The sequence below is a fragment of the Frankliniella occidentalis genome, unplaced genomic scaffold, assembly GCF_000697945.3.
Source record: "Frankliniella occidentalis isolate FOCC.00 unplaced genomic scaffold, Focc_3.1 Scaffold390, whole genome shotgun sequence".
Classification (NCBI taxonomy): domain Eukaryota; kingdom Metazoa; phylum Arthropoda; class Insecta; order Thysanoptera; family Thripidae; genus Frankliniella; species Frankliniella occidentalis.
In genome coordinates this window covers 1-11355 of record NW_026267512.1, presented here as the reverse complement: position 1 = coordinate 11355, position 11355 = coordinate 1, and the positions used below count along the sequence as shown (strand labels likewise).

The 11355-nt window shown below is 41.9% G+C and overlaps 1 protein-coding gene across 1 annotated transcript; it reads left to right on the top strand.

Annotated features, from left to right (window-relative positions):
- Positions 1-7: 7 nt before the first annotated feature.
- LOC127751239 (lipase member N-like) lies at positions 8-11337 on the top strand (the record flags this gene model as incomplete). The annotated part of the gene is made up of 4 exons (XM_052274407.1): positions 8-1143; positions 2588-2789; positions 6838-6952; positions 11040-11337. Coding segments are annotated over exons 1-4 (936 nt in total), but the record flags the coding sequence as incomplete, so codon positions are not given.
- Between the last annotated feature and the right edge of the window lie 18 nt (positions 11338-11355).

Here is an 11355-nt window from a genome sequence, read left to right as displayed (position 1 = left end):
TTTTTATGACATAGATGCTAATGCCAACTCACAAGTTCCAGCCTACTCCCCATCCCTACTAAAATTTCTCCTTATTTTTTTGAAGTGAGAAAACAGACTTTTTGCCCCAGGAATGGGGCAACCTAGGACGCTAGGCATACAGCAAATGTAAAATGCCACATGCTAAAAAAAGTTTCATTGAATCCAGGGAAAATTTATTGGGTACACCTTGCAACTTGTTTGATTTAAAAAAAAAAGACAATTTTTAAGCTAGAACGCTCATGTTCGAACTCGATCAGTCTTTTTATGAGACAGCGATCATGAGATCGTCATCTCAATTCCTTCTGGAGTAATCGTGCGGACAGTCCAACAGACAAACAAGCAGAATGAAACCTTTTTTGGTCAGTGGACTAATGGGCTTCGCTAATCGCTCAGCCAATAAGTCACTTTTTGATACTCTTTTGGACACCAAAAACAGCGTACTGTAAAACGCATTAACAATTCTTTGTTACTGTGAAACAACTCAGGGCTGGGGAAATTTAGTCATCTTACATTAGGTGTTTGAGCAACTTAAAAAGCATGTGTCACACTACAAGTGTGACGTCCTTAGCACGTCGCATGTGTGGTGTGACCGTATTTTAAGTCGCGTTTGTGACGTGACCTATGTGTTCTGCCTATACCATCTTGGCTGATGTGGCATCAATTGGTGTGACCAAAATTCGGGTCACATTGCGTGGTATGATCAGACACGGTCTCACCAATCGGTGTGACATATGTCACATTAGTTTTTCCAGTGTTTTTGTGAATTGGTCTTTTATTGGACCCTAGTTTTACAAATGCACAATGTTTTTCGCGTGGTTGGCGCGCGCGTTTAGAGTGGACTACTCGAAGACCAATGTTTTCATTGTTGGGCTGTTACCTGCACTCGGCCCAAAGTTGCAACAGGTGGTGTTGACGCGCTTCCCCCTGCCCCGCAATCACCTCCCACCGCCTTTCTGCATAATTTGTGTTTGTTTCAGTATGAAGACGAGCTGGCCGTTGAGTTTTGTGGCGTTCCACATCGTGGCAATTTGGCTTTTCGCTGTTTTATTAAGCACATCGCAAGCTTATATCGTCAAGCCACCTTCAGTAGGAGAACGGCCAAAAGAAATGTGGATGTCTTCGGTTAGTTTTGATGCTTTGCATACTCATCTAGGGTCAGCTGGCCAATGATGGCCACTGTACCAGTGATGGACACTTGGGGAGATCCATCTCTTAAGGTGGCATCTTGCCCTATTCGTAGCAAAGACTTTGCGAGTGTTCCTTATGGACTTCGTCGCGCTCCCATGTCTTATCTCTGCGAAAAGCATCGCTTCACAGTTGCCACACTGTTAAAAGCTTACAGTGAATTTAATTGTAAGCTACGGTTAAGGGGGCATCCTAGTGTAGTAGGCCCAGAAATACGTGTTTTTCGCGATTTTTTGTCTTTTAAATGGAAGCAAGTGGGGGAAAACCTAGTTAGTGGGGTCAAAGTACGTAACTTTCTGTGTCCAAACCTCCCAAGAAGTTGCCCGTACTCCCACGCATGCCGGAGAAACGGCCCACCAACAAACATGTGTCGCGAGTGTCGTTGTCGCACTGCGTACACGATATTTGCCGAACGAATGGTCCGATCGGGCTCAAATTTTTGGTGTGAGCTCTCAGATAGTGTGGCTAACGCATGAACCTCCAGTTTTGAGCTCAGGCAACTAGAACCTTATCAAAACAATTCGTAAAGTTGAAATTTTACCCTAATTTTAGAAACTAAAGGTTTAGAGTATTCAAAAAAATAGTAAAAATCATTTGTTTTCAAAGTCGGAGGTTCATGCGATAGCGGCAAGTGTAAAGAACACGCAGACACATGAGTTGGCCCGATCTGACCATTTGAAGGTTAGTTATCGTGTAGCCTACGCAGTGCGACAACGACACTCGCGACACTTCTTTGTTGGCGGGCCGTTTCTCCGGCATGCGTGGGAGTTCGGGCAACTTCTTGGCAGTTTTGGACACAGAAAGTTACGTTCTTTAACCCCGACAACTAGGCTTTCCCCCGCTTTCTTCCATTTAAAAAACAAAAATCTCGAAAAACACGTGTTTTTGGGCCTGCTACACTAGGATGCCCCCTTAACCCCTGCAGCACCGTAGGCTATGGTGACATTCACCGTAGGCTACGGTGACATTCACCGTAGGCTACGGTGAATTACAATGTAAGCTACGGTGAATTTCCCCGTAGGCTACGGTGAATATTACCGTAAGCTACGGTGCTGCAGGGGTTCACCGTAGCTTACAATGAAATTCACTGTAAGCTTTTAACAGTGCATGTCTCGATTTGTAAAAGCAATACAGTCTCACTCGAATACGAAGCATTCCGATTCCTTCGCAATCCGAAAAGCGTCTGCGAAGCATTGCCTTTGAAAAAGTTAACAGTGTACACATTTAGATGCAGGGGAAAAGTTCGTCCAAAGAGCAACGTTATAAAGCAGAACTAGAAATGATGCAAATTCGTGTCGGGCGTCGGTAATACTTAGGACCATCCCTTTCTTGTGGTTAACTTTAGTGCTTTTACATTAAGATTGAAACTTTGATTGTGCAGACACAACTGATAACAGCGCGCGGTTACCCATCCGAGACCCACGAGGTGAGAACAGCTGACGGGTACCTTCTTACGATCCACCGTATTCCGAGGCCAGCTACTGGCTCCGGTAATGCAACGCTTCACGGCGTTCCCGTACTAGTCGGTCACGGTATGGGCTCGAGTAATGAGCAGTGGCTTTTGCGAGAAAAAGACAATCTAAGTGAGTAATCTTAACTGTAACAGACAGTACTTTCATTTTAGTCACAGTCATCTAGGGCTACTTTGGCCCAAACCCAGAACTTTTGTTTCAGACCGGTGTTAAATGCGTTCTAGAGAAGATATAGTGTCGCTATAGGTCTTGTTTTGAAGCTAAAGACATGTTCACTGATAAAACAAGTGTTTAATGTTGCATGTCAATTGGTGTTTAAGGTCAAGTGTGCATTTTCACAACACCTTGTACTGTAAAAAGTTTTGTTGGAAATTTCCGAACAATGAACTAGAAAATTGGCAGCCCGAACAGTTTGGAAAATTTGAAATCTAAACAGTTTGGAAACACAATTTTCCAAACTATTTCGAAATTTCGAAATTTTTTAGAGATCTCTCAAAAACGTTTGACCATCATTTTTGAATATATTGTCAAATTGTCATTTTTGATGCTAATAAACTTGATTCTGCACTGTTAAAAATTTTGGGGGAGATTTTACAGAAAAAGTCTAGGTATACTTAGTGCCAAGTAAAAGTCTGGTTAAATTACCATAGTCTGTAAAATTACAGACACTTGTAAAAATAACTCCACAAAATTTCTTTAAAACTAATACCAAATATTTCTGTAAATGTATTTACGAATGTTTTCTGTAATTTTTACCCACATTATTCTGAGGTAATATAGGAATGACGTGAGCTAGAGGTCTGAAGTTTTCAGGGTATTATTGTTGTTACTTCTGGACAACGAAACGGTTGATGCAAATCCTGGCAACCACCCCTGAGTGGGTCTGAGGGGGTTACGAAGAAATAGTGGTTGGTTCAAGAAGTGGGATAAAAATATTTCTTTATGGTCTCCTAAGGGGTAACTTGTGAAAGTAAAGCCCTTCGGGCGGAGTTTCTCTCACAAAAGTGGCCCAAAAGAAGATATAGTAATTTTAGAAAATATTCGATGGTCTTCTAAGGGGTAACCTATGAACGTACAACCCTGTGGGCTAAAATTTTGACTGTTTGGCTCTTTCTCTCACTGTTTAGGCGCTAGAGTGAGTTTCTCTCACAAAAGTGGCCCGAAAATAAATATATTAATTTTAGAAAATATGTCATGGTCTCCAAAGTTGCAAATCGTGAAAGCTGAACCCTGGGCTAAAATGTCGTCCGTCTGGCTTTCACTGTTAACTTACAAAAGGGAGCATTTCTTACCAAAATGGCCAAAACAGAAATATTTTTATTTTTTCAGGCGTACACTTGTCTGAGAAGTATGCCGTTGGTTCAAAATTCCATTCTAAGCAGAAGAGTGGGCTTGTTTTATGCTGGCACATCATTAATTAAATGTGTACACTCCCATCCAAAAAAAAAAACATTAAAAAAATCGTTGTTTGAACACGTTCTGAGTCGAGGGGTGTGGGACTGGCCTAAAAGGTGTACACATGATGTCTTGACAATCATTGTTTCAGATTGTATGTGATTGTTTATGATTGTGTCCGAGGGGGCCACCACTTCAACTGAGGATGTACCCAGGATTACGTGATTACAGGGATTACACGTCAATTTTGAGTGATTACACGTCAATTTTGTTGAATTTTAGGCTCTAAAACCATCAAATTTGGACAATAAGGTAAAATATAGTGATAATGTTTAAAAATTTGGTCAAAGATTACACGGAATAGACAAGGATTACGTAGGGATTACACCCTCATCTGTACACCGGATTACACGAGTGGTGGCCCCCTCGATTGTGTCGATGATTGTCTCTGATTGTTGGATAAATATTGGGACACATTTTGAAAAATTGTGTCTGAATTTGTGTGATTGTTTCAGATTGTGTGTGATTGTTTCAGATTGTGTGTCATTGTGTCTGATTCTGTGTGATTGTCTCTGATTCTGTGTGATTGTCTCTGATTTTGCGCGATTATTTCTGATTGTGTGTGATTGTCTCTGATTGTTTCAGATTTTTGGATAAATATTGTGACATATTTTGTAAATTTGTGTCAGATTGTGACTTGATTGTGTCGTGATTGTGTGCGATTGTTTCGGATTGTGTGTGATTGTCTTTGATTGTGTGTGATTGTTTCTGAATGTTTTTCCCGATGTACACATATTGTGTCCAGTTCCACACCCCTCGTTCTGAGTCATTCAGAGTATGCGTGGACGTATATTTAACTTCTTCTGGGTGTAGTCTTATATATCTTTTCATAGGTGTGTAATTGGATCCATAATCTAACATCAACAAACCTAGAAGGGATTTGGCATAACTTGCATGTAGTCCACAAACTGCAGCACACTCAGCCAAACATGTTCAGCGTATGAAAAGAATGCTTCGTTTGTTGAGTGTTGATTACGAAGTAGACAGCAAAGGTACCTGGCAAAAAGATGGTTTAAAGCGAGCCGTCACTCAAACGGGCCGAATGCCCGTTTTCTGATAGAAGTTGTATTACATCGTAAAAATTCAGAAGGGACGGGCCGAAGGCCCGTTCCAAACGCCGCCGGCAGGCCAAGCTTGGCCCACTCCCTGCCGGACCGAGTTGCCGGTGAAGCGAAGCGGAGCTGGCAACTTGGCTTGGCGGAAGAGTGGGCCTAGCTTGTTTATTCTTAAGCAAAGCAGAAGGGTGGGGTGTATTCACGTTGTTGCCCCGTTACAGTCTTTTGTCACGTCCATCTCTAGGGCCGCAGGCCCCGAGGGGTCCCCCACTTCCAAAATAGGTGTACAGCGAGTTGCCGAGTTGCCGGGAGTAGGGCGCGAGTTGGAATCAATTTTTAGAGTGTTTTGCGCGATTTTGGCACACTGTAAAAAAAATTCTGAAAATTCAGTAGATGTTTTTCAGAATCGGCACTCTGAATTTTGTTTTCAGACCATTACTCAAAATTTTCTAAGTTTAGACTGAAAATCCAGACTTCTTACTCTGAATCAGGTTTTCAGAGCAATTTGTCTGAAAATTTTAAAGTATATTTTCAGACTATACACTGAATCTGTAATTCAGAGTTACCGGTATGAATTTCGAGTGGGAAGTCCACCGGACAGGTGGGCGAAGCACACCAGTAGCCGACGCTGCTCCCCACGCAGGTAGCCGGCAGCCGAATGGTTAAGGTTAAGGTTAAGGCAACTCCGTTTGGCGGAAGGCGAGGGGTCCCCCACTCGCCAACTTGATTGACAGGATTGACTTGGTTGACAGGATTTGCCGTTGGCACTTTGTTTTCAGGGAGTGAACCTAAAGATACCCTGAAAATTTTAGACCTCTGGCTCATCTCCTTCCTCTTGCACGCTCAAAGGACGGACGGACGCCAAAGCGGTTGCATAAGCCCGCTAATGCTTTTAAGAGCAGAAGGGCGGGCTAAGATCGACGGAGGAAGTACCGTCCAAAATATAACATTTCGAGTCAGAATCAGTTCTTGGAATTGTCATCTCTTCAATCGTTTCAAAGCTAGAGGTTGATATTCTTAAGGTGGCAGACCTGTGAATTGAAGGGTTTGGAAAAATAGTCAGTACATAAAACCTACACGCCGCATCAATTTAGGATTAAATATGTATGTGCGACTGTCAACAAAATTGCTACTAACTCTAAGAAGATAGCAGCTAGTGGTTGACCTGGGGGTTTTCAAATTAAGAGATGGAAGTACTAGAAAAAAAACATAAGGCTGAAATACGAAAAAATTGAAAAATTTGTTTGGCCCATTGTGATTTTTTTCGAGTACTTCCATTTCGAAATTTGCAAAACCCTCAGGTCAACCCCTAGGGGCATCTTTTAAGAGTAACTAGCAATTTTTTTTGACCGTCGCAGACCCGTCCGTTGCGCTGCAATCGTGTACACCGAGAAGGACTGCATCGTTCCAGTTGAAGACGAAGATTGGCATGTTCCTGGAGAGTGTGCGTACTGACGCCAACAGCAAAACTAGCGTCCATCCTTGCTCTTAATACATCTTTAATCCTTAATTGATGCGGAGTGTGGTTTTTATGTAGTGACGATTCTTGCAAACCCTTACATTTCACAGGTCTGCCATCTTAATGTTATTAGTGTATATAGTAATAAATGACTAATTTCTTGTTAATGTTAGTAATTTGGATATTACAGTTTATCTGCTAGCTGATTACGGCTTCGACGTTTGGCTGGCTAACTACAGGGGAAGTTTTTATGCACAGCGTCACGAAACTCTTTCTGTCGCGTCACAGAAATTCTGGGACTTCAGGTAGCTACCATTATGCGATAATAGTCGAAGGGAAGCTGGCAAGCTGCATACTCTGACAATCACGATGGCTACACGAAATCTCAAAATGACAGAAACAACGAAACGGACCACAGATTTGGCTGTGCCTCGTTGCCGTCCACCTGACCATGAGACTAGAACGGTGTAACGGACAAGAGACTATGGGCGGGCGGAACCTTGCTTGTGAGACGTTGCGACCGCGAGGCTTCGCCGCCTCTGGGAATTTCGGAATGATATAAAGTGCAAACGAAAGGTAAAGAATGATCTACCCCCAGTAGCTCGCGTCCGCGTGCGGCGGAGCCCACGTCCGCGTGTGGCGGTGCCGTTGTTCCGACCGCCGTCCTTGTCGTCGCTGCCGCCGCAGCGCTCATGACGCGACGCTTTATCAAATTCGGAACGAGCTGTTGTTTTAAAACCGGAAAGAGAGGGGGTCATTACCCTCGCATGAGAAAATTCCGAATTTATTGCAAGTACCGTATGATAGCCTAGAAGAGTTCGGTTGTATCTCATAGAGTGGATTTGATTGGAATAATTTTAAAATGAGTTATTGCCTTTCCCTGATGGTATTCTTGTTCGTGCATTAATGCATTCTAACATATAATCTGTTGTACCATAGCAATCTCTGAGCAAATGTTTTGATGCACCCAGAAGACCGTTTAGTCCATATAACCAAATTCAAAACCGACGAAATTTTAGCTCTTGGGACTAAAATTTTATTCGTGGTGATGAAATAATTTGGTCTAGATGACTTAATTTGATTGGTTCGACTATATTTAGTTAAAAATAGGGTTACTAAATTTTAGTCGGTTTTAGGAACTAAATTTTGGTTCTTACAACCCTGATTTAGTTGTATCAATTAAATGGTTCTCTGGGTGTGGTGTTTGTCAGCAGTACGTTAAGACACTTATTTTCTCTTCACCTGGATACTGTGGAGCTTGCCAGTAGAACCAGAAATACAGTCAGGGTGTTAAAACAACTGTGAACTATTCGTAGATAGTATGTTGAAGATTGCACAAGCTTGCTGAATGCCGACGAATATGTCACCTGTGAACCAATGAAATTCTATTAGACAAAGTGCGCTCACCTATCATTACAATATTTCCTTCTCTTTACCATGGACCGCAAATATTTTAGTCTTAAAGGATACCGGTAATTGCATACTTGAGGGACTCTTCTGTCTCGAGTCACTCAAGTATACCATTGGAAAGACTTAATCGCCTTTTTATGCTCTTTTATTAAAAACTATCTCCGGGTTAGTTCTACCTAACAAAGACAAAATAGTTAGCACTACCAAATTTTGTCAAAATTTGCTTAAATTTGCCGAAAAGCACGAATACTCACTCTTTTGTCTTAAGTCGAACTGGTCCAACCTGATACCATTAAAATTGCGATCTCTAGGCCCAAAATTATTACAATAATAGTACCGAAAAGTACTCGCTTTTCCTATGTTTAAGTACAGATCCGTCTGTATATCGAAAACAATTTGAGTTACAGCAAAGCGGCGCACTCCAGCCCGAAAGGTTCTTTAAATAATGCACATGTTTCGTGGGAAACGATTTTCTCGCAATTCTTTTTAGCAGGTGATTTTTCCAGTATCTCTGCTTGGACAACAGCTAAATGGGTACCGTTCACGATAGCCACCCGGGTGGAAAGAACTTAACATTGAACTACATAGCTGCAGTGAAAATTCTGTTAACACCGTTCTTAATGTCAAGTGAAAGCGGTGTTCACTAAGAGGTACTGCTTGAGTTAAGCAAAAGTTCACTGTCAAAGTTCGAATAAGTTCACAAGAAGTTCACAAGAAGTGAAGAAATGTGCATGGGAAGTTAACTTAAGTTAGCTAAAAGTATACTAAAAGTATAACGAAACTACTAGTTTTTTCGACAAAGTTAACTTTTTCAGGAAGTTTTGGGGTACTTTTCGGGACTTTTCTTATACTTAAACTATACTTTCAAAAATACTTCACAGTTAATTCCTAGGGCTGTTTTATTACATCAAAATGTCAACTATCAACTTCACCCACACCCACCCCCTCCCCCCCCCAAAAAAAAAGATTTTTTTCTTTTATTTTGATTCCCTTTTCTTCCCCTTCTTATTCGTATTCTTTCTTGAGATGTTTAGTTGATTATGCACTCGGCTGCCGGCTGGAGTTGAACCTGGGACCTTGGACTTGTGAACACACACATTAGACCACTCGGCTAATCAGCCGACGTAGCCGTTGGTCGTCTCCTGCCAGGGCATATGGCAGAGCCTCCGCTGAACCGTAGTCAATGGCTCAGTATACTTTAAGTGTAATTTACGTGTACTTTTGGTGTAGTTTTGGTGTAGTTTCTATAAACCGCGCCATTGGAATGCATATTCTCGGGAGCTCAGCATAGATTCGTGCATTTCGTTATGCATTGAAGTGTTGCCTCTATCCCTCTATCTCCTTCACATGATTGTGTGCTTTTGAGAACGACGTTAAGTTGGGTTTGTCGACTGCAACACACGAGCCGTGTGGTCGCCCAGGTTAGGGCCAGACTGCACACTAAGCTAAACTGATCGAGATGGGAATTCCCCTTGGGATCCCAAACACGCAGCTAGCGGTAGTTTGGCACATCCCGTAAGCAGGATGGGGTTTGGGAATACCTGGTAGGGGTATGCATAGTTTTCAAAACGTAACAACAGGTCAGCAGGTGGCTAAAAATTCAACTGTACAAATCACTTAATGAGCATAAAATGTATGCATTTAGTACTTTTAGTGATAAATTTTAAACTATACTATTATTTTAACCGTAGAAATTTATTCAAAGTGTGTTAAATGTTACAAGTTCACTGCACCCCAAACAGTACATAGTTGTCAACTATTTAAAGTGCTCATAGATAACTAAATGGCAACATCAAAGTACATGATATCTTCATTTAAAGAGTTTTTTAAAAAGTAAACATCGAACTACATTCAAAGTTCACGAAAACTTCACTGGAAAGTATTCTGACCAATAAAGAACTATGTGCAGTTTAATCTTTACTAAAACTACACTCTCTGTGTAGTTCCGTAGTTAACTTTTTAGTATACCTGAAAATGTATACTTTAAAGTTAACTTTTAGTTAATTCCCTTCCACCCGGGCATGGTCCAGTATTGTCAACAATAATTCAACAATACTCTTGGTTTCTCGAGCGTCGCGCAAAGGTACTTGGTTTCTCTAGAGGCGCTGCGCCGTGCGTTTTCTGAGTTACGGCGGAGCGATGTAATTATTATATTCAACACATTTTTCCAATTTGAGAGTGCAATAATGTCTTGGATGCATCACCTAAAATAAGTTTCCGGAACGGAGCTGCACTGTGTTGGTGGATGAATATAATCCGATATAATCAGAAAGTCCTTGTTCACGTATTCGAAGAAGGGCAGAGGAGGTTATGTTGCCCAGCAGGCACGACCGCCAGGCTGAGACGCGTATGGAACCACTGGTGTGCGTCAGGGTTTAGCATTTTTTGATTACCAGCATGGAAGGTGCACATATATAGATAACATTAACCTTACAATTTAATGCTAACCGCGCGAATAAAATTGCAAAATTTCCACGAAATTCTAATTTTCCTAGTAGCAAGTTTCCCAGTTTTTTAGTTTTTCAGTTTGCTTTAACCCGTAACTCGGTTCTCACAACCGAGTCGCGTAGTTACTATACTCAACTATACTTTTTACCAAAGGAAGCCTGGTCATAGCAACTAACATGAGATGGTTATGGCAACCGAGTGACCTTAGTTCGTATAACCGAGTTACTAGTGAAGAAGATAAAATTTTAAATCTTTCGGAGGCACTTCCGCCTCGTTCCCTTACCCAGAAAAGTTATCATCTTGCTAACCCAGTAAGGCATGTATTCAGGAACTAGTGCGTACTTCGTTGATTCCGACCTCGCAGAGCGATCACGCAGAGAAACCCGTCTTAAGCACGGAATTGCGTTTCGCTATAGCCACCGAAGGCCCAAATCCGAAATGTGAAACTAAACTTCGCTTCCCCCTTCAATAGGTTTTCGCTTTCACTCAGCCAACAAGAAAACGCATGCATCTCATGATTTTTTTTCAGCGCAGCTGGCACGAGAATGGCGTATATGACCAGGCGGCTACGATCGACTATGTCCTAGGAGTGACGCAACGCCCTGCTTTGCTCACGCTGGGTCACTCAATGAGCTGTACGCTGCAGCTTGTTCTGCTAAGCGAGCGTCCTCACTATGCAGCAAAGGTGCTTGGTAATGTCCTTTTGGCACCGCCTATCTTTTTCAAGTACCCCTCGGGCTACCTGGAGCACAGCCGTGTCCTCTTCAAGTACTACCCAAATTACAAGGTAATTTTCCTCTATGCCTTCATAAAAATCCTGCTCTTTTGTTTCGCAAATAATAATAATAAT